The sequence below is a fragment of the Oncorhynchus kisutch genome, linkage group LG4, assembly GCF_002021735.2.
Source record: "Oncorhynchus kisutch isolate 150728-3 linkage group LG4, Okis_V2, whole genome shotgun sequence".
NCBI classification, from domain to species: domain Eukaryota; kingdom Metazoa; phylum Chordata; class Actinopteri; order Salmoniformes; family Salmonidae; genus Oncorhynchus; species Oncorhynchus kisutch.
Window position 1 is genome coordinate 17,856,897 of NC_034177.2, and position 23,490 is coordinate 17,880,386.

General features: G+C 43.2%; 1 protein-coding gene across 3 annotated transcripts in view; it reads right to left on the reverse strand.

Annotated features, from left to right (window-relative positions):
• The window catches only part of xxylt1 (xyloside xylosyltransferase 1), a 91,438-nt gene that overhangs the window by 33,259 nt on the left and 34,689 nt on the right, over positions 1–23,490 (reverse strand). For all 3 annotated transcript variants that reach the window (XM_031822555.1, XM_020480374.2, XM_031822556.1), the window contains exon 4: positions 8,529–8,661. In XM_031822555.1, coding sequence (XP_031678415.1) covers positions 8,529–8,661 — 133 coding nt within the window. The remainder of the gene's footprint in view (positions 1–8,528; positions 8,662–23,490) is intronic.

Genomic DNA, 23,490 nt, shown 5'->3' on the forward strand with positions numbered 1-23,490 from the left:
AAAAATCTCAAATTTGGACTCATCAGACCAAAAGACAGATTTCCACTGGTCTAATGTCCATGGCTCGTGTATCTTGGCCCAAGCAAGTCTCTTCATCTTATTGGTGTTCTTTAGTAGTTGTTTCTTTGCATCAATATGACCATGAAGGCCTGATTCACGCAGTCTCCTCTGAACAGTTGATGTTGAGATGTGTCTGTTACTTGAACTCTGAATCATTTATTTGGGGTACAATTTCTGAGGCTGGTAGCTCTAATTATCTTATCCCCTGCAGCAGAAGTAACTCTGGGTCTTCCTTTCCTGTGGCGGTCCTCATTAGAGCTGGTTTCATCATAGCGCTTGATGGTTTTTGCGACTGCACACACTTTCAAAGTTCTTGAATGACAGACCTTCATGTCTTAAAGTAATGATGGACTGTCGTTTCTCTTTGCTTATTTGAGCTGTTCTTGCCATAATATGGACTTGGTATTTTACCAAATAGGGATATCTTCTTTATACCACCCCTACCTTGTCACACCACAACTGATTGCCTCAAACACATTAAGAAGGAAAGAAATAATACAAATTAACTTTTAACAATGCACACCTGTGAATTAAAATGCATTTCAGGTGACTACCTCATGAAGCTGGTTGAGAGAATGCCAAGAGTGTGCAAAGCTGTCATCAAGGCAAAGGGTGGCTACTTCGAAGAATCTCAAAAAAATAAAATAGTTGGTTACTGTCACCCCCTGACCTTAGAGAGCCGTTTTATTTCTCTATTTGGTTAGGTCAGGGTGTGATGTGGGGTGGGCATTCTATGTTTTGTTTTCTATGTTTCTTTATTTCTATGTTTTGGCCGTGTATGGTTCTCAATCAGGGACAGTAGTCCATTGTTGTCTCTGATTGGGAATCATACTTAGGTAGCCCTTTTCCCTCCCTTCAGTGTGGGTAGTTGTCTTTGTTTGGAGCACTATAACCTTTGTAAGCTTCACGGTCGTTTTTGTTATTTCTTGTTTTGTTGGTGACATTTTAACAAATAAAGAAAATGTACGCTCACCATGCTGCATCTTGGTCTCATTCCGACGACGGCCGTGACAGGTTACTACATGATTCCATATGTGTTATTTCATAGTTTTGATGTCTTCACTATTACTCTACAATGAAGAAAATAGTACACCTTATTTTTTTGAACTTGAACGAGTAGGTGTGTCCAAACTTTTGACTGGTACTGTATATCCCAATGCCCCAGGGCAGTGGTTGTGGACATTGTCCTGTGTAGGGTGCAGTCTTTCGGATGGAATGTTAAACGGGTGTCCTGACTCTCTGTGTCCATTAAAGCTCCCAATTGTACTTATCGTAAGAGTAGGGGTGTTAACAACGGTATCCTGGCTAAATTCTCAATCTGGCCATCTTACCATCATGTCCACCTAATCATCCCAGCTTCCATTTGGCTCATTCATCCCCCCTCCATTCCCCTGTAACTATTCCCCAAGTCATTGATGTAAATGAGAATGTGTTCTCAGTCACCTGGTAAAATAAGGGTAAAAGGGTCTGGGTCTTTATTGATTAATTGTCTGTCTTTCTTTGCCTTTGAGACTGGCCAACTTGTCCCTCAAGTACTCTACTTGGTACATGAGTAGGTCATGATTAAGAACAGTCCGCTCAGTGACATCTGTGATCCTTCTATGAACTCTGTTTCAGCACCAGACCTAGCCTGTTTCATTCTACCAGAACCTCTCAATCTGGCCTCAAAGTGCTCCTCAACCCGCCTACCAGAAGTGCCAAGTCACGGCGCTCTCATCTGCGGTTTCTTTGTGAGCTGCCAGGCTGTGGTGTGAAGCCTCCCGAAGAGAACATCAGGAACGATCTGTACCACTCCTCAACCAAATCTGCCTTCCACATTGTTCAGAGCCGGGAACAACCTGATTTTACACAGCAGATTAAACACTGAATCGGAGATGGGGAATAATATTCCCGCTGTTCCCTGCATTGCAGAGATGTTTTGGAGATTGTGCAGGTATAGCGAAAAGTGTTTTAATAAAGATAAAGAAATGGGGATTTAAAGAGTTTATACTTGGTAGGTGAAAACTCCCGCACCTCTACCAAAACATTCAAACTATATTCCAAAACCAATTATCCTTTGACGACGTGAAGTAAAAAAACAAGACCCCCTTCAGAAAGAAAAAAACACCACATTTGGATTTATTCAGAAAAAGGCCAAAGGGGCATGTAATAAGAGAGTCAACTACTTGGTAGGTGAAAACTTCAGCCTATACCTCATGTGACACGTTCACATTCAATTATGTACCAACCCACTCATAAGGAAATGACACCTTGGTACAGAAAGAACCCCTCAACCAAACAGCCTACATATTATGAGTCTATGCCCTTAAATCACATAGGCCTGTGTGTCATCTTTGACACACAAGTATAATTACAGGCAGGTATGTCTTATTTCTCAGACTGAGACAGCCCGTTCACTGTGCAGTGAGGAAAACAGATTTTTAAGATTCTAATCAGATACTAATGATTATTTCACTCATATGAAGACTAAGGAAGGTACGTGGTTGCTGTGTAGAGTCATATTCTATGTGTCAAGAACATTTTTAGGAAATGAGACATGAGATAAATGGCCCATAATTGGGCTCAATCAGTATTACTTTCTAACAGGCTGTTACTAGGACGTTTTACTGAAGATGTCCACTGTCAGACCAAGTGGCCTATGGGAGTAAACCAGATCTGGCTGCAACCAGAAAATAATACAGGTGGGTGTATAGTTATTGTCACTCTTTGGTACACAGCGGTCTGACATTTCTCTGTCAATGTCTGACTGTACATGTAGGTGTTATGCAAGAGGGGCAGCTGGGTTTTAAAACATTAAGGATGCAGCTGTGGAAGAAAAAGGAAGAGCATCTTCACCTATAATAAACATTTAATTGAAAGGATGTGTTGTGAATGTGGCCGAGGATGGCTGTGCGCTCCTGCATAATGCTGCCTCCATTAGCAATAAAAAAGATGAGGAGCAGAGCGCTTTCTCAGTCCTCTCCACTCAGCACGGAGAGCACTCGAGGAGGAGAGTGGTTAACAAACACACACACAACCCCACACACACTGCTTTTCATTCGCTGCCTACTACAGTTACTGAGTATTTAAGAGCTGCAGTTAAGTTGACATTTAAAACAGTTAAGGTAAGTGTAAAGTTAGGGGTTAAAGTTAAGGGAAAGGAAAGGAAAGAGGAAGGGGGATACCTAGTCAGTTGTACAACAATTCCTTCAACTGAAATGTGTCTTTCCGCATTTAGGTTAGGGTAGGGACGTCCCAAGGATTCCGGATAGCACTAACCTTTATTTCCCACAATCTTAACTGACTTGTTTTACAGACGTATCTACTTCAGCCTGTTGAGCTATGATGCCCCCTACATTGGACAAACAGACTGGCAGGGTAAGTTATCCCTTCATCAATGGTGAGAGCACGTACAGGGTCTTGACGTGGGTCCTCTGGGGGATTACGTTAAACTCCAGAGGCCGGTGGGACTGGTAAGTGACGTGAACACTTGTCTGTGTGTGTACATCCAGGCATGGAACAGTTCCTGGTTCGAGGCCCAGCGAGTGGCTACGGTGGGGGCAGAGATGAGAATCTGTTGGAGAAACTGGAGCCCTCAATGACCTGGGCAGAAAGCTAAGGTTGCGACTGTAATCGCGTCGTCTGAAATATAAACCCTCTGCTCTGGCCAGTGCAGACAGCATCCCTATTGAAAAATCACTGCATAGAGCCAGTGTTAGAACGATAAACTCTATGTTGACTCTGGTGTCACCAGAAGAGAGGACCAGTGAGCCAAGCACAGGATAGACAAGGCTGGTGTCTTCACTTCAGAGGGGTACAGACAAGGGGACACATACATGAGACAACAGACAAGTGACAAAAAAATACACTACAAATGTTTCCTGTAGGCTGGATTGTGGTGTTGTTGTGCTGATTGTGGTGTTGTTGTGCTGCTGCCTTCTTGGCCAGGTCTCCCTTGCAAAAAATACTGTTTCAATGGGATTTTCCTGGTTAAATAAAATTATACCTATCTCCCCATCCTTCAACAAGCGACTGCTTGAGTACACTGAGTGGCCAGATACAGTATGAACTGCCATACGCTGCCTATACCAGTTGTGTTGACATCACTAGAGATTCACAAAATGCTTTGCGTTTTCTTAGGACTTCAGTTGCTCAGGAGGGAAAAGTGCTCTGTAGTGTAAAATAGTACTATTAGCCAGCCAATTTACATTTATGTAAATGTGCAGGTCATGAGTTTCTGCTAAGAGTAAAATATTGAACAGCGAAAATAGGACATTCATCTTGTCTACACAACCTTCTGGAGAGTGAATATTGAGCAGTGAAAATAGGACATTCATCTTGACTACACAACCTTCTGGAGAGTGAATATTGAGAAAAAACTTTTCCTGAAAGCACACGCAAGATTGATGATATGCAAGTCCAACTAGTCCAACTTTTATTTCTTTCACAAAAGGTGTCTTGTTAAACTTTTTTTCAAAGTCTTGCAGAGATGAATTTGCTTCTGATGTGGAGAAGAGTGGGATAACAAAAGACTGTCAATTAAGTCCTTTTCCTCGCTAGACTGAGACTACCCCCTCTGACACTTGGGCCTGGGTAGGAATAAGAGCAGAGTGATGCTGTGTACTTATACTTCTCATTAACTGCATAGAAAGTTCTAAGAAAAATCCTGGAAGAGGCACAGCACACACTGCCCATGAACCGGTCCTGTGCATTCATCTCCATAGCATTTGTACTCAATGAAGGAGAGGGAGATGTGATCTCTAGCCAAAAGTGAGAGGGGTTAGTTAGCAAAACATTGCCTAAGTATACAATGCTAGAGCTGAAGACACTCAAGTTCACTCCATCTTCGTTTCATGCACACTCGCTCACACACAGTCATTGATGTACACTCCCTCCCTCTAAAATATACAAGACTTCCAGACTTGTTTGTTTATAATAGTAAGCAGATGCTCCACATCCCTTAACTGTGAGCATGGCCCAGTCTCTCTCTCTCTCTCACACACACACACACACAATGTCCTGTTTTGATGCAGGACACGGGTGGAAAACAATGCTGCAGTCTAAACGGACCAGTGGTATTTGTGTAGGTGGCTGTGAATGGGATGTTACAATCAGGCCAGGAACAAAGGCTTGGAATGAAGGAGCCCAGAGCCCAGTCTCACTCCCACACAGCTCTGGAGCAGGTCCAACAACATACCACCTTTATCTACCGGACCACTGATCAGATTTGCAGTGAAGTAAAATATTAAATCATTTTATGTAAATAGCAGGAACACCTATGATAAATCTCTTTATACAACCATATTGCATCATCTCTTATGGAGCACAGCCCACGCATACACGTGGCTCTGTTTACTTCAAATGCCCAACGAATTGAGGCTGTTCTGAGGGCAAGGGGGGGTGCAACTAAATATTAGGAAGGTGTTCCTCAAAATGCACACTACCGTGCTCCGAGCATGCAAATTGGAGTACGGGAGGCTCGGAATATGAGTCCAAATCAAAGTATGCGAAACGGAGTATGTAGGCCACTGTTCAAATGCATACTTTGTTTGTACATACTTTGAAGCATGCATCGATGCAAGCGTCAACAGAAAGTATGCAAAGAAATATGGCTCAACCACATAAAACAATTACGCACATTTTCATGAAATCAATGGTGGCCATTATTTGAGCTGAAGCGAGAGAAAATACACTCAGACTTCAGAATGAAATGTTGCCTATTCACATATCACATGTTGCCATACTACAATATTTTAGCTTGATATGTTAATATATACATACTGTGTTCATTTTGGCATGGTTACCTGCCTACAATACCCACTGTAGGTCGCACGCCCATAGTAAATCAATAGAGCTAACTGGCTAGCTACTACTGTTCCCTAGTGAGATAGCTAGCTAGCTAACAATTATTTGTGTCTAACTACCCACGAAGAATTGACATCTCCCTTGGATAACATTGGTTTTAGGTCATTTTTGCCTGTTATACTATCTGGTTAGCGACATTAATACGATTCACATATAGCTAGCTGATAGTTATGAAGTAAAAATGTTTGCTTTGTGTATATCTTGTTTCGTCTCCATTGTTGCCATTGTCCTGGCTGGAAGAAGGTTCAGTGAATGGGGAGATGCGGCGGAGGTCATACAGTAGAGGGAGTGGGAGTGCTTCTCAAATGTAATGTTTTATGCGTTCTTCACACTCTCGTCCTCACAAGAACGTACTGAAGAGAACGTCCTCGGAGAATGCACTTGGAGCATGAGAGTGTGGAGCACGGCAATATGCATAGAGAAACACCCTCAGTGTACACTATACACTGCATTAGGTACTGGTGAGCCTCTCCCTACTCTGTATTATACTTTTGTGTGTGGGTTCCAGGGCCATTGACACACTGCCTCCCTCCCTCCAGCCCAAGATACAGGGGGAGAAGGGAGGATGTTCAGAGTGGAATCACACATTAAATAATCTTATTGGATGAAATTCACAGCACTGTGTTCTGGGAGCCTGCTTCTCCTTAGGCAGCATCCATCAATGCTTATATCAGTTTGTCTCAGACATTTCAAGCTAACATTTCTACACTACTTTCTTTAAAAATATATATTTTTAATTTAGCAGACGCTCTTATCCAGAGCGACTGACAGGAGCAATTAGGGTTAAGTGCCTTGCTCAAGGGCACATTGACAGAACCTGTCAGTTACTGGCCCAACGCTCTTAAATCGCTAGGCTTCCTGCCCCCAATGATTTTCTAACGCCTTACTTCACTCACATAATAACGGTAAATGGGGCATTCTATAGAGAACACTCACTGACACAACATACACTGACTAAAGGATGTTTACGGCTTTTTACGGGATGTGCCGGTATGCACATTTCTGAAGCGTGATACATCTGTTTTGGTAGGGGGTAAAACAATTGGCTAAGTGCTGTGTATTCCCTCTCCAGCTACAGCGTCTGGAAAGAGAGGAAGGAGGGAGGGAGGGATAGAAGAGATGGAGGGATAGAAGAGATGGAGGGATAGAAGAGATGGAGGAAAGGAGAGCGAGGGAAGGAGAGGGGTAGAAAACAAAACCATGAGCTCAGACTATTAGCCGTCTCTAGTACCACCTAGGGGAGATGGTGTCTATGGCATGTTTAAGTTGTTGCCGGCTGGTTTACACAAGTGTGAACGAACAGTTAACAGATTTACTCAAGTCAAAGGAGACTAAGCAATATGAGGTGAGTCTGAATCAGTTGTTATGAGACAGATGTATTCTGGCTACATCAGAGTAGTTGAAACCTATTTAGAAAAGCGTTGTGAAACTACCCCAGAGCGTGTTGATGATGACAACATTTGTGTAACTATAAATTATAAATACATTTTCTGTTTGATCAAAAACATTGTCTCTCTGTTTGCCTCCTAAGTATTACAGAGGAGCCTGTTTATCTTAGTGCAACTGTTCAAATAGTTTCCCCTGCAAACACACAATTTTATGGCAGAGCTACTTACTGTGGGATTAAGGTGAGAAGATAAATAAATTTAGCAGTGGATGTGGACACTGGACACACACACACACACAAATTGGATTCTTCCGAGAACCATAGGCTCTTGTGGTTTTGCCAAAGATGTGATTTGGCATCTTAAATCACAAGATGTATTTTATACTAATTACCTCTGACTTCATATAAGCCATCTCTCCTCTACAAGGTCTACAGGGTTTCATGGAGCATGCGTTTTGAGCCTGCAGGCAGGCTGATGTGATGAGCTTGGATAAGAGCAGAGGAAAGTGGAGGAGAGACGTAGAGGATAGGGGAGGGGGGAGAGGAGAACACAGCGACAGCCTGCTGGAATGGGAATTGTCCTCCAGTGAACAGAGGCAGCACTGATGAGCACAGGAGCACAGTGCTTCCTGTTGTTGCAGCCTAAAAAAAACACTGACCTTCAGAATGTCATATCATACACACACGTGTATCGTGCACACACACGTTTCCTTTTGCCGCTCACGTCCGTCCCCCTCCCCGACTCCCCCATCTCCAACCTCCTCCTCAGCAAGACTCTCCACACATCTGTCTCTCCCAACGTCCCTCTCATCACTTCCCCTTTCCATATGGACAACCCTCGACAGCAGGGCTCTGAGCGAACTTCCTCTCTGCCAGCTCCTGTCACTGTCACTTTGGTGGGAACGCACTCAGAACTCAAAAGAGGCCCTGTCAATTTCAGCTTTTAGAGTGCCCCACTTTCAACAGACTAGCATCGACTGACCACAAGAACATATCGACAAGTTCTGCCTCTCTGCCACTCAAAGCAATGTGCTTCAGCGGTTCAGGTCTGCTCTCATGTCTCAAATAGTACTGTGATGTTGTTTGTCACGGTTTAAGAAATAGATTTTAGTGATGGTAAATGGTCTTAGTTTTTTGTGGCAGTGAAACAAATGGTTAAATAACACACTGTGATCCTTTCCAACCCCACGAGTCCTCATGTTTAATGTGTGCACGCACGTGTGTGTGTGTTGAATACCTGTATACTGGCTGCATCTCTCGGGCGATGCCGATCACAGCTCCGGGAGGGAATAGATCAAACTCCAGAAACAGCTCCCTGATGTTGCTCCTGTACTTCAGATCCAGGTCCAGCTGTACAATGCGCTGCAGATCTGAAACAGAGTTAAAAACATAACTCAGAAATGAACACTTCTTGATAGCACCTGTTGAGTAGCAGATTATTTTGGCTATACATCATATCGGCTAAGAATATCAGCTATTAGTGCTGAGAGATCAGTACTTTTTCAAGTCTGTTCCGTTTTGGTTAAATTATGCAAAAATAATCACGGTTTCCGAATTTAAAAAACTATAATTTATTTAATTAAATACACTATGGATTGTGTGTTGAATGCTGTAACACAGAATAAAAAATAAAAGTCCCATGATGGTAGTGACTGCCCATTACTGCCTATCACTTATTAGCAATAATTTATTTACATTACTTTAATAAAATATTTCAGGTGTATATTACATTTTATTAATTTGATGACATTATTATTTCATTCCAAGTCATCATCTATATAGAGCTGCTGCCTATGCTGTCTGACAAAATCACTATTTTAGTAGTTTTTCAAAGTAAATAAGGCATTTTATGACAGCTGAATACCAACTATCAATCACTCAGATCCTGTATTTAGTTTGAGATACCTCACGAAGCAACTGCTCTCTGTCCCTCTCGATCACGCATTCTTCAGTCTCTTTTTGTCACTTTCTTGGACTACTGCGGATTGGGTTTTTGAGCCATCTGTGTATGTGGTCTAGATCATTTTTTGGACTTTCAGATAATTCTTTGGGAGATCCATTGAGAGTGTATCTAGATAATTTTCTTGTACTTTCAAATGACTATTTTACTATTCCACTCGTTAACTGTATTATAAAATATATGAAACTGTGAGTAACATCTGTAGGTCGAGATGCCAAGACCCAAGGCATGGTTTTCAGATTGACACTGATTGAAACTGCTCTGTTGGTCAACTGAGATAAGCACAGTATTGTGCCCATTGCACCTTAAGTATACCCTAACCTTCCACTGCCATGCCAACCAGCAAAACACAGGAAGGTGTAACAATGAACAGATAAGTCTCTCCTGGTAACTGGGGTGACTACAGCTGCATTTACACAGGCAGCCCAATTCTGATAATTTCCACAATAATTGGAAAAAGAGCTGATCTGATTAGTCAAAAGACCAATTATTAAAAAAAAAAAGATCTGATTGGGCTGCCTGTGTAAACGCAGCCTAAGTGTCTATAGAGTGTTAAAAGTACAAGTAATCGCTGCCTAAGTAAAGCAAGACAAACCATGCGATTTCAGTTAACAAGAAACCGTTTTCCAGCTTCTTGATATCAGACAGTGGCATGCACTTTAATCAAACGTGTCTCTGTCCCAATCTCAGAGTTGAGGTCACAATGGAGCTCGGGGCCCCTGGCCTGGAGAGGCCAGACTGCACAGACAATGGGCCTGCATATGGAAAAGGGAAAACAAGTGGCCTAAACTAAGCCTGTTGAAACCAGAACAATGCTGGGCTAGAGCGGGGTCTCCACAGAGGCTTTGGCCAGAGAGATATTTTAGGGCCGGTCTCTGTCCAAACAAGCAGCGGAAACTAAACTCAGCAGAGATGGTCAGCCGTTTTCTCCCCTGCTCTTTAAAGGGGCAATCTGCAGTTGCTAAATACATTTGTGGACTTAAATCAATGATACCCATTGATTCTTGATGAATATAACTTAGAAATGCCTCATGAGCATACTGTCAACTGTTGTACCCCATCAGAACCCAAAATAAGCTTGTTTTACTCCAATGTTTATAAACAAAGAAAATGTAAACACACACTGTATAGCCTCAAAACATGGTTAAAACTATAATTTTGATATCATGAATGTTCAGTCCTTGTATCTATAGCTCTATGAATTTGAGAGCTGTTACATTTCTCCAGCCCCATCACAGTTTTTTCGCTAAACAGTGGTGGGGAAGACCCTTAATTTGTTCAACTTCGGATTGACTCTTTAAACAAGGCAGTCCCCTTTACAATGCCTTCATGAGGTAGAGTGGTGGAGCGTCATCCCCCGACCGGCGAACGCTGACTTTATTTGTTCTGAGGGGGCTTTAGACGGCCTGCTTTGGGACAGGGGAAAGCAGGAAGAGTCTTTGGCTGATACAACATTGGGCTGAGCTATGATATAACCACATAAAGCATAAAAAGACCACAGGGGCAAAGAGTCACATTTACTCACACTCTTCCATTGCCGCTTCACTTAACCATCATTGACTGCTATTATGACACCATTTAATGCTGACAGGCAATGCAGAATCACCTTAAAAACAAACGTGATTTCAAATCAAATTCTCTATTAATACTGATGGAGGAATGCAGGGTGACATTTTACCATTCTGGAAGAGCTGGGGGCTCTCTGGCTGGTGCCTCGGGTAACGTTACAGTGCAGGATAACAGAACGTTTGTGCTCGGCCAACTCGGATTCATTTCAGTCGGCCTCGTTTCTCCGGCGGGAGAGACCAATTCCCAGAACTGTAGGGGTCACAGCAGGGTTCACCGCCACGGCCCACCTCCGGCGCCCAGCCGAGCGTCTCCATGGACCAGGCCTCGGCGGGCCATGATGACTGCTTTGTTTAATCATGCCTTCAGAGAACATTATGTCTGAGGAAAGTAGGCGGCATTAAAGGGGGGCTTGGGGTTTGGGAGGGAGGAGACTTGGTCTTCTACTAAAGCCTTTTCTTATTTGAAAGAAAATATGTCAGGTGTGGTCACCTGATCTCGAGATCATGTAGGCCTATGCCTTATTTTGATCTTCTGTTTTATTTGTCTGATGTGACTAGATGTACTTTGGTTTTGAACCAGTCCCTTTTATAACATAATCCACTATGACCAACAAAGCTACCAACAATTTGCCTCATTCCCCTCTCACTATGCTTCAGGCCAGCAATGTGATGTGCCATTTTCAATTACTCATATATTGGATAAAAAGAGAACGAGGCTTTATCCATCCCAGTTCTATCTATTTCTATACAGCGTAGTAGCTGCGGGCTGCATTGTCTGTCAGAGATAAAGAGGCAGTCAGCAGTAGAAACCATAACAGTGTCCTCCCTGCCCCTGTTCCGGTAAAAAGCTGAGGGATGGGGATGGAGAAATGTAACCACTCTCAAATGTATAGACTATGAATGCAAGGACTGACCGTCCATGATATTACAATTATTGTTTTAATCATGTTTTGAGGCTATACAGTGCCTTGCGAAAGTATTCGGCCCCCTTGAACTTTGCGACCTTTTGCCACATTTCAGGCTTCAAACATAAAGATATAAAACTGTATTTGTTTGTGAAGAATCAACAACAAGTGGGACACAATCATGAAGTGGAACGACATTTATTGGATATTTCAAACTTTTTTAACAAATCAAAAACTGAAAAATTGGCCGTGCAAAATTATTCAGCCCCCTTAAGTTAATACTTTGTAGCGCCACCTTTTGCTGCGATTACAGCTGTAAGTCGCTTGGGGTATGTCTCTATCAGTTTTGCACATCGAGAGACTGATTTTTTTTCCCATTCCTCCTTGCAAAACAGCTCGAGCTCAGTGAGGTTGGATGGAGAGCATTTGTGAACAGCAGTTTTCAGTTCTTTCCACAGATTCTCGATTGGATTCAGGTCTGGACTTTGACTTGGCCATTCTAACACCTGGATATGTTTATTTTTTAACCATTCCATTGTAGATTTTGCTTTATGTTTTGGATCATTGTCTTGTTGGAAGACAAATCTCCATCCCAGTCTCAGGTCTTTTGCAGACTCAGATTCTTCCAGAATGGTCCTGTATTTGGCTCCATCCAACTTCCCATCAATTTTAACCATCTTCCCTGTCCCTGCTGAAGAAAAGCAGGCCCAAACCATGATGCTGCCACCACCATGTTTGACAGTGGGGATGGTGTGTTCAGGGTGATGAGCTGTGTTGCTTTTACGCCAAACATAACGTTTTGCATTGTTGCCAAAAAGTTCAATTTTGGTTTCATCTGACCAGAGCACCTTCTTCCACATGTTTGGTGTGTCTCCCAGGTGGCTTGTGGCAAACTTTGAACGACACTTTTTATGGATATCTTTAAGAAATGGCTTTCTTCTTGCCACTCTTCCATAAAGGCCAGATTTGTGCAATATACGACTGATTGTTGTCCTATGCACAGAGTCAGAGTGGACAGAGTCTCCCACCTCAGCTGTAGATCTCTTGGGCCTCTTGGCTGCATCTCTGATCAGTCTTCTCCTTGTATGAGCTGAAAGTTTAGAGGGACGGCCAGGTCTTGGTAGATTTGCAGTGGTCTGATACTCCTTCCATTTCAATATTATCGCTTGCACAGTGCTCCTTGGGATGTTTAAAGCTTGGGAAATCTTTTTGTATCCAAATCCGGCTTTAAACTTCTTCACAACAGTATCTCGGACCTGCCTGGTATGTTCCTTGTTCTTCATGATGCTCTCTGCGCTTTTAACGGACCTCTGAGACTATCACAGTGCAGGTGCATTTATACGGAGACTTGATTACACACAGGTGGATTGTATTTATCATCATTAGTCATTTAGGTCAACATTGGATCATTCAGAGATCCTCACTGAACTTCTGGAGAGAGTTTGCTGCACTGAAAGTAAAGGGGCTGAATAATTTTGCACGCCCAATTTTTCAGTTTTTGATTTGTTAAAAAAGTTTGAAATATCCAATAAATGTCGTTCCACTTCATGATTGTGTCCCACTTGTTGTTGATTCTTCACAAAAAAATACAGTTTTATATCTTTATGTTTGAAGCCTGAAATGTGGCAAAAGGTCGCAAAGTTCAAGGGGGCCGAATACTTTCGCAAGGCACTGTATATGTTGATGTAAACAAGTGGTGATTGCTCCTTTAAGACGGTTAGGTGGCTACGAGTCCGCCCGTGTAACGTGTGCGCTGGGAGTCGGGAAGCAGGTTCAGGGAATACATTTAATGAACGAAACATAATACAAAACAAGAAACACAAACAATGCACAGACAAACTGAAACAGAAACAATGACGCCTGGGGAAGGAACCAAAGGGAGTGACATATATAGGGCAGGTAATCAGGGAGGTGATGGAGTCCAGGTGTGTCTGACGACACACAGGTGTACGTAACGATGGTGACAGGTGAGCGCCATAATGAGCAGTCTGGTGACCTAGAGGCCGGAGAGGGAGCACATGTGACAGCCCGAAGCAGCGAGTGCATTACACTGTTTCTGTCTTGTCTGTAGTGTCTCAACATCAAGATGACAACAGCAGCAAAACAGGACCTTACTTATTCTCCCAAACTGCTACAGACCTATATCTATCCTACCATGCCTTTCTAAGGTCTTCGAAAGCCAAGTCAACAAACAGATTACCGACCATTTTGAATCTCACCATACCTTCTCTGCTATGCAATCTGGTTTCAGAGCTGGTCATGGGTGCACCTCAGCCACGCTCAAGGTCCTAAACGATATCTTAACCGCCATCGATAAGAAACATTACTGTGCAGCCGTATTCATTGATCTGGCCAAGGCTTTCGACTCTGTCAATCACCACATCCTCATCGGCAGACTCGACAGCCTTGGTTTCTCAAATGATTGCCTCGCCTGGTTCACCAACTACTTATCTGATAGAGTTCAGTGTGTCAAATCGGAGGGTCTGCTGTCCGGACCTCTGGCAGTCTCTATGGGGGTGCCACAGGGTTCAATTCTTGGACCGACTCTCTTCTCTGTATACATCAATGAGGTCGCTCTTGCTGCTGGTGAGTCTCTGATCCACCTCTACGCAGACGACACCATTCTGTATACTTCCGGCCCTTCTTTGGACACTGTGTTAACAACCCTCCAGGCAAGCTTCAATGCCATACAACTCCCCTTCTGTGGCCTCCAATTGCTCTTAAATACAAGTAAAACTAAATGCATGCTCTTCAACCGATCGCTACCTGCACCTACCCGCCTGTCCAACATCACTACTCTGGACGGCTTCTGACCTAGAATATGTGGACAACTACAAATACCTAGGTGTCTGGTTAGACTGTAAACTCTCCTTCCAGACCCATATCAAACATCTCCAATCCAAAGTTAAATCTAGAATTGGCTTCCTATTTCGCAACAAAGCATCCTTCACTCATGCTGCCAAACATACCCTTGTAAAACTGACCATCCTACCAATCCTCGACTTTGGCGATGTCATTTACAAAATAGCCTCCAATACCCTACTCAACAAATTGGATGCAGTCTATCACAGTGCAATCCGTTTTGTCACCAAAGCCCCATATACTACCCACCATTGCGACCTGTACGCTCTCGTTGGCTGGCCCTCGCTTCATACTCGTCGCCAAACCCACTGGCTCCATGTCATCTACAAGACCCTGCTAGGTAAAGTCCCCCCTTATCTCAGCTCTCTGGTCACCATAGCATCTCCCACCTGTAGCACACGCTCCAGCAGGTATATCTCTCTAGTCACCCCCAAAACCAATTCTTTCTTTGGCCGCCTCTCCTTCCAGTTCTCTGCTGCCAATGACTGGAACAAACTACAAAAATATCTGAAAACACTTATCTCCCTCACTAGCTTTAAGCACCAACTGTCAGAGCAGCTCACAGATTACGGCACCTGTACATAGCCCACCTATAATTTAGTCCAAACAACTACCTCTTTCCCAACTGTATTTAATTTATTTATTTATTTTGCTCCTTTGCACCCCATTATTTTTATTTCTACTTTGCACATTCTTCCATTGCAAAACTACCATTCCAGTGTTTTACTTGCTATATTGTATTTACTTTGCCACCATGGCCTTTTTTGCCTTTACCTCCCTTCTCACCTCATTTGCTCACATTGTATATAGACTTGTTTATACTGTATTATTGACTGTATGTTTGTTTTACTCCATGTGTAACTCTGTGTCGTTGTATCTGTCGAACTGCTTTGCTTTATCTTGGCCAGGTCGCAATTGTAAATGAGAATTCTCGCATAACTGAACATGGGTCAACGTGGTTATGACTCATAACTTAAGGTCCAACTACCCGGCCTTATATGAGCAGTTAAAACATTGAGTATGGGCTATTCACCTAGGTACGCCCATGGGTAGAAAACCCCTGGGCGCTGAAGGGGGGTCAAGTCGATGACATCCCTTATGTTCTACCTATGGTTTAACAGCTGAATTACAGCACCATGCACATACTGTAGCTTTCTTCTACCACCCCCACCACACCAAAAGCATCACAAACCAAATGGCCATTAGTCTATTCATATGTTGTTCAAAGAGATTTTGTTGGCATGTATAGTGGGAAATCTCTGGGGACAGACTGAAGGCAATCTGTTTAGGGAATACTACATACTAACATGTTGTTGGTTTACGTTTCAAGACTTATATACTGTGTTCTATTCAAACCTAACCCAGCCACATCATAGACTATTTAAAGTGCTAGGGGACAGCTAAAGAAGACAGACAAAATGAAATAAAACATTTTGTATATTCCAACAATTTTGTTGACTCAATGACCCCCACTCACTTCCTAAACACAATCTAGTGCTGATCAGTGATGTTTGTACGGCTGTTTTTTTTCTCTCTGAAAACAAAAAGGACTCATCCGTGGGTCTAGATCAGTGTTAATGAGTGTTAAAGTGAACTACATGTAGTTCAACTAGTGATTTAACTACATTTTGCAGTAGGTTGGTGGTAGTTTTTTAATTAAATATCCTACAATGTGATTTTCTGGATTTTTTTTTCTAATTTTGTCTGTCATAGTTGAACTGTACCTATGATAAAACTTACAGGCCTCTCTCATCTTTTTAAGTGGGAGAACTTGCACAATTGGTGGCCGACTAAATACTTTTTTGTCCCACTGTAAGTATTCAGACCCTTTGCTATGAGACTTGGTTGACAGTGCTGATCAGAGCAAAAACCAAGCCATGAGGTCGAAGGAATAGAGCTCCAAGACAGGACTGTGTCGAGGTACAGATCTGGGTTGGGTACAAAAACATTTCTGCACCTTCCAACAGGACCTCGACCCTAAGCACTTAGTCAAGACATCACAGGAGTGGCTTTGGGACAAGTCTCTGAATGTCGTTGAGTGGCTCAGTCAGAGCCCGGACTTGAACCTGATCGAGTATCCCTGGAGAGGCCTGAAAATATCTGCGCAGCGACGCTCCCCATCCAACCTGACAGAGCTTGAGAACAATGGGAGAAACTCCCCAAATACAGGTGTGCCAAGTTTGTAGTGTCAATACCCAAGAAGACACGAGGCTGCAATCGCTGGCAACGGTGTTTCAACAAAGTACTGAGTAAAGGGTCTGAATACACATAAAGAAAAATGTCTAAAAAACAGTTTTTGTTTTGTCATTATCAATTTTAGAATAAGGCTGTAACATAAAAAAGACAAGGGGTCCGAATACTTTTCAAATGCACACACACACACACACACACGTAACATGCAAAAATGTTACTGAGTTACAGTTCATATAAGGTTCAGTTCAAATCAGTCAATTGAAATAAATTCATTAGGCCCTAATCTATGGATTTCCCATGACTAGGAATACAGATATGCATCTGCTGGTCACAGATGCCTGAAAAAAAGGTAGGGACGTGGATCAGAAAGCCAGTCAGTATCTGGTGCGACCACCATTTGCCTCATGCAGCACAACACATCACCTTCACATTAAGTTTATCAGGCTGTTGATTGTGGAATGTTATCCCACTCCTCTTCAATGGCTGTGCAGTTGCTGGATATTGGCGGGAACTACAACACTCTGTCGTAGACGTCGATCCAGAGCATCCCAAACATGCTCAATGGTTGACATGTCTGGTGAGTATACAGGCCAAGGAAGAACTGGGACATGTTCAGCTTCCAGGAATTGTGTACAGATCCTTGCGACATGGGGCCGTGCATTATCATGCTGAAACATGAGGTGATGGCGGAAGATTATTGGCACGACAATGGGCCTCAGGATCTCGTCACGGTATCTCAGAGCGTTCAATTTGCCATCGATAAAATGAAATTGTTGTCCGTAACTTATGCCTGCCCATACGATAAACCCACCGCCACCATGGTGCACTCTGTTCACAATGTTGACATCAGCAAACCACTCACCCACACAACGCTGTCTGCCCGGTACAATTGAAAACGGGATTCATCCCTGAAAAGCACACTTCTCCAGCGTCCTTCGCCTCTCCAATGTACGTATGGGAGTTACAGCGAAGGGACCAGACTAACTCCCAATTTGATATCACAAAATTGGAGAGAACAGGTAAAAAATATATATATTATAATAATTATTATATATACAAAATGTAAACAAATATATGTATATATTACAGCTTTAAAACATTGCTTGTGTGTTTAATAGGCTAAGTGACATGTGACCCCAAAGTGATCTGTTATTGCAATTTCAGATTTAATATCAAAGTAGTTTGCATTTAATGAACTACTTTTTCAAAGTACCTTTAGTTAAGTAAACTATATTTTCTTAAGGGTGTGAAGTAATTGGTAGCTTGGTAAACTATTTTAAGAATAGCTTCCCCAACACTTGTCAAGATACAAGTAGTAGTGAGGAGGACAATTACTGAGGGGAGTGAAAGTGCTCACACCACCTCCCCTCCGTCTAACAACCCACTCAGCTGAAATCAGAGGAGGCTGTATGTAGGTCAGCGAAAGTGACACTACAGCTGCATCTTGGTCTCATTCTCCACAGCAAAGCTGAGCCGAAGGACCCGTCTCCCACCTCTACTCTCTTCCAATGTAGACTGTAACAAATGAAAGCTAGGCTATTATTTATCACTGTTGAGCTATGATTACAATGACTTTCCAATCACCAATGCATTGACAGCCATCTGATGAACTCACTGTAACTGGGACAGAAAAAGACATTGAAACACGCTGAAAACAACACAGAACTGTGTTGTTATTGCAGTTTATATGGAATAACAGTCTCACTGTGGAATAGTACAGACTAAAGTCCATTTTAAGAATATCTTCATACGAACTGCCATACATTCCCTGAAAAAAAGGGGGCTTACCCCTCAGAGGGATGATAATGCTGCGTGACATGTTGTGGTAACTGTCTGTGTTGTTTGTTGTAGTAGCCACGTGACATGACACAACAGACCTTCCATATCAGGCTGTTTTGACGTTGCCTAGACACATTCATATATTATACTACACTGCTCAAAAAAATAAAGGGAACACTAAAATAACACATCCTAGATCTGAATGAATGAAATATTCTTATTAAATACTTTTTTCTTTACATAGTTGAATGTGCTGACAACAAAATCACACAAAAATTATCAATGGAAATCAAATTTATCAATCCATGGAGGTCTGGATTTGGAGTCACACTCAAAATGAAAGTGGAAAACCACACTACAGGCTGATCCAACTTTGATGTAATGTCCTTAAAACAAGTCAAAATGAGGCTCAGTAGTGTGTGTGGCCTCCACGTGCCTGTATGTCCTCCCTACAACGCCTGGGCATGCTCCTGATGAGGTGGCGGATGGTCTCCTGAGGGATCTCCTCCCAGACCTGGACTAAAGCATCAGCAAACTCCTGGACAGTCTGTGGTGCAACATGGCGTTGGTGGATGGAGCGAGACATGATGTCCCAGATGTGCTCAATTGGATTCAGGTGTGGGGAACGGGCGGGCCAGTCCATAGCGTCAATGCCTTCCTCTTGCAGGAACTGCTGACACACTCCAGCCACATGAGGTCTAGCATTGTCTTGCATTAGGAGGAACCCAGGGCCAACCGCACCAGCATATGGTCTCACAAGGGTTCTGAGGATCTCATCTCGGTACCTAATGGCAGTCAGGCTACCTCTGGCGAGCCCATGGAGGGCTGTGCGGCCCCCCCCAAAACATGACTGACCCACCGCCAAACCGGTCATGCTGGAGGATGTTGCAGGCAGCAGAACGTTCTTCACGGCGTCTCCAGACTCTGTCACGTCTGTCACATGTGCTCAGTGTGAACCTGCTTTCATCTGTGAAGAGCACAGGGCGCCGTTGGCGAATTTGCCAATCTTGGTGTTCTCTGGCAAATGCCAAACGTCCTGCACGGTGTTGGGCTGTAAGCACAACCCCCACCTGTGGACGTCGGGCCCTCATAGCACCCTCATGGAGTCTGTTTCTGACCGTTTGAGCAGACACATGCACATTTGTGGCCTGCTGGAGGTCATTTTGCAGGGCTCTGGCAGTGCTCCTCCTGCCCCTCCTTGCACAAAGGCGGAGGTAGAGGTGGGTTGTTGCCCTCCTACGGCCTTCTCCATGTCTCCTGATGTACTGGCCTGTCTCCTGGTAGCGCCTCCATGCTCTGGACACTACACTGACAGACACAGCAAACCTTCTTGCCACAGCTCGCATTGATGTGCCATCCTGGATGAGCTGCACTACCTGAGCCACTTGTGTCTGTCTCATGCTACCACTAGAGTGAAAGCACCACCAGCATTCAAAAGTGACCAAAACATCAGCCAGGAAGCATAGGAACTGAGAAGTGGTCTGTGGTCACCACCTGCAGAACCACTCCTTTATTGGGGGTGTCTTGCTAATTGCCTATATTTTCCACCTGTTGTCTATTCCATTTGCACAACATCATGCGAAATGTATTGTCAATCAGTGTTGCTTCCTAAGTGGACAGTTTGATTTCACAGAAGTGTGATTGACTTGGAGTTACATTGTGTTTAAGTGTTCCCTTAATTTCTTTGAGCAGTGTATATTGACAAATGTCTGCCTAACTCTATTCATGACCAATGGTATCATTCACACAGCTGTCCAACACAGCTCAGTCCAGATCAGTATAGCCCAACCTATTTCCCAGGTCTCTCAGCCTGTATTGATGGATCTGTTGGGAAGGGTTCAATGGCTGGAACAAGCTCCCCAGGGGAGAGCAGAGGAAATAATGCGAGCAGACAGGCCCCCTCCCAGCGTCCGTGGAAAGGCCTGGTGACTGCGTTGTGATTCCTTGAAGTTCTCAAGCGACGACTCTTTCATCCCCGCTTATAGAAAAACGTGAAGTCCTTTCAGAGCAGACCATGGAGAATGAGACTTTCTGTGTTGGGTGCACATGTTCCCAGTGCAACAACAACTTTACCTTAAGAAAGAGCTGGCCCTGGACCGGACTCCTTTCGGGCACCGAGCCCAAACTCATTATAATTTGTTCAGATGGTGACAAAACATACAGTACCAGTCAAAAGTTTAGACACACCTACTCATTCAAGGGTTTTTCTTTATTTAAAAAATGTCTACATTGTAGAACAATAGTGAAGATATCAAAACAATGAAATAACACATATGGAATCATATAGTAACCAAAAATCTGTTCCAGAAATCAAAATATATGTTATATTTGAGATTCTTCAAAGTAGCCACCATTTGCCTTGACATGGAATGCTTTTCCAACAGTAATGAAGGAGTTCCCACATATGCTGAGCACTTGTTTGCTGCTTTTCCTTCACTCTGCGGTCCAACTCATCCCAAACGGGTTGAGGTCAGGTGATTGTGGAGGCCAGGTCATCTGATGCAGCACTCCATCACTCTCCTTTTTGGTCAAATAGCCATTACACAGCCTGGAGTTGTTTCGGGTCATTGTCCTGTTGAAAAACAAATGAGGGTCCTACTAAGCCCAAAACCAGATGGGATGGCGTATGGCTGCAGAATGCTGTAGTAGCCCTACACCATCACATGGGGTGGCAGGTAGCCTAGTGGTTAGAGCGTTGGACCAGTAACCAAAAGATTGCTTGATCGAATCCCCGAGCTGACAAGGTAAAAATCTGTCGTTCTGCCCCGAAGGCAGTTAACCCACTGTTCCTAGGCTGTCATTGTAAAGATGAATTTGTTCTTAACTGTCGTATCTCTATGCTTATTTCAGCTGTTCTTCCCGAGTGGCGCAGCGGTCTAAAGCACTGCATCGCAGTGCTCGAGGTGTCACTACAGACCCTGGTTTGATCCCGGGCTGTATCAAAAACAGACATTATTATGAGTTCCATAGTGCGGTGCACAATTGGGCCAGTGTCGTCTGGGTTAGGGTAGGTTTTGGCCGGGGTAAGCCGTCATTGTAAAATAAGAATTGGTTCTTAACTGCCTTGCCTTGTGAAATAAAAAATGTTTTTACAAAAATAATATGAACTTTTTACCAAATAGGGCTATCTTCTATATACCACCCACACCTTGTCATAACACAACTGATTGCCTCAAATGCATTAAGAAGGAAAGAAATTCTACAAATGTACTTTTAACAAGGCACACGCGTGAATAGGAATGCATTCCAGGTGACTACCTCATGAAGCTGGTTGAGAGAATGCCAAGAGTGTGCAAAGCTGTCATCAAGGTAAAGGGTGGCTACTTTGAAGAATCTAAAATATATGTTGATTTGTTTAACATTTTTTTGGTTACTACATGATTCCATATGTGTTATTTCATAGTTTCTATGCACCTGATCTGCTTATCAACCACGCTCAGTACTTGACAAGGTTTCTGCTGATCCCTGGGGGAATGGAGTGTGGAGGTGATAGAGAGCTGTCTAAACAACATAACCAATTCTCTAACAAAAGGGCCAGGTGTGGTTGAGGCCAGGGGAACAATCAGGTCAGGACATGTTGTAGAGACCCCCTGGGACTTCAGAGGTAAACAGACACTTCTAAAGGATTAATTTCTTTGGGGCTAAATTAAATTACTGAAGAGAGAGATCTGCATTTGATGCTTATTTTTAATATAAGGATAGAATGGCGCTGCAATGGATAGCTGCCATTTTATGGGCTCCTGAACAATTCTGCTATTTTATGGGGGTCACTACAGTCCCTGGTTTGCTTCCAGGCTGTATCACAATCAGCCATTATTGGGAGTCCCATTTGGCGGGGCACAATTGGCCCAGTGTCGTCCGGGATTGGCCATCATTGTAAAGAAGAGATTGTTCGCAACTGACTTGCCTAGTTAAATAAAGGTTCTAATAATAATAATAATAATAATAATAATAATAATAATAATAATAATAATAATAATAATAATAAAGCCATGAAATGCTTTGAAAGGATGGTCATGGATAGACCCGAACGGAATGCGCACACGTAGCATTCTGATGAAAATGTGCAGAATTAAAAAATGGATTGCATAGGATTCTAAAGCTAAAAATAAGCTGCCAGCTGATAAAAAAAGCTAAATAAAATGGATTTGTTGTTGAATAATTTTCCTCAGTTTTCATGGATTTTCACACCGAAAAGTGTAGCCAGAGGTGTAGCCCACTCTCCCCACTCCCCTGTGTGAGTGAGAGGTGCAGGGTGCAGACAGCTCTGTGAATGAATGACAGCTGTCTGAGAAGAGAAGTATCTAACAAGAAAATGACCAGACATACAGCAGAAGAGTTTAGGAGTAAACACTTGGCAACCAGAATAACAGCCAGGGACAGGGAGTTTCCAGCTGAACTGCATGAGGATGGAGGAGTACTTTTCTGCAAAGTCTGTCAGCATTCAATCGACTACATACGGCGTCAAAATGCAGTGGAGAACCTGAGGTCACTCCAACAAAAAAATAGGAGGGCTAGTGGACTAGGTAAACATTCTGATGCTTTAGCTAGCTACAGATATACTAGCTGGTAGGTTTGTTCTAGTTAGCTAATATCTGTTCATGTTTGTCTGCATCTACATAGAGTGGCAAGTTAGCTAGCTAGCTAACGTTAGCCTTGCGAGCTTCCCATGTCACTCCAGCTCCATCACGTAATTTATGCTAGCTAGCTACTGTTAGCTAGCTAACAAGTTAGCCAAAGTGATGTGGTGGAGCTATCAAAACAAGTGACAAGTTAGGAATGACAAAAGCAGCAAGTAACAGACATTTTTTGAAAACGCCTTTGTGTGTGAGACATACTTTCAGGTTTATGGGCTGTGTGTGTGTGTGTGTTAGAGGACGACCGATTAATCGAGAATGGCCGATTAATTAGGGCTGATTTCAAGATTTCATT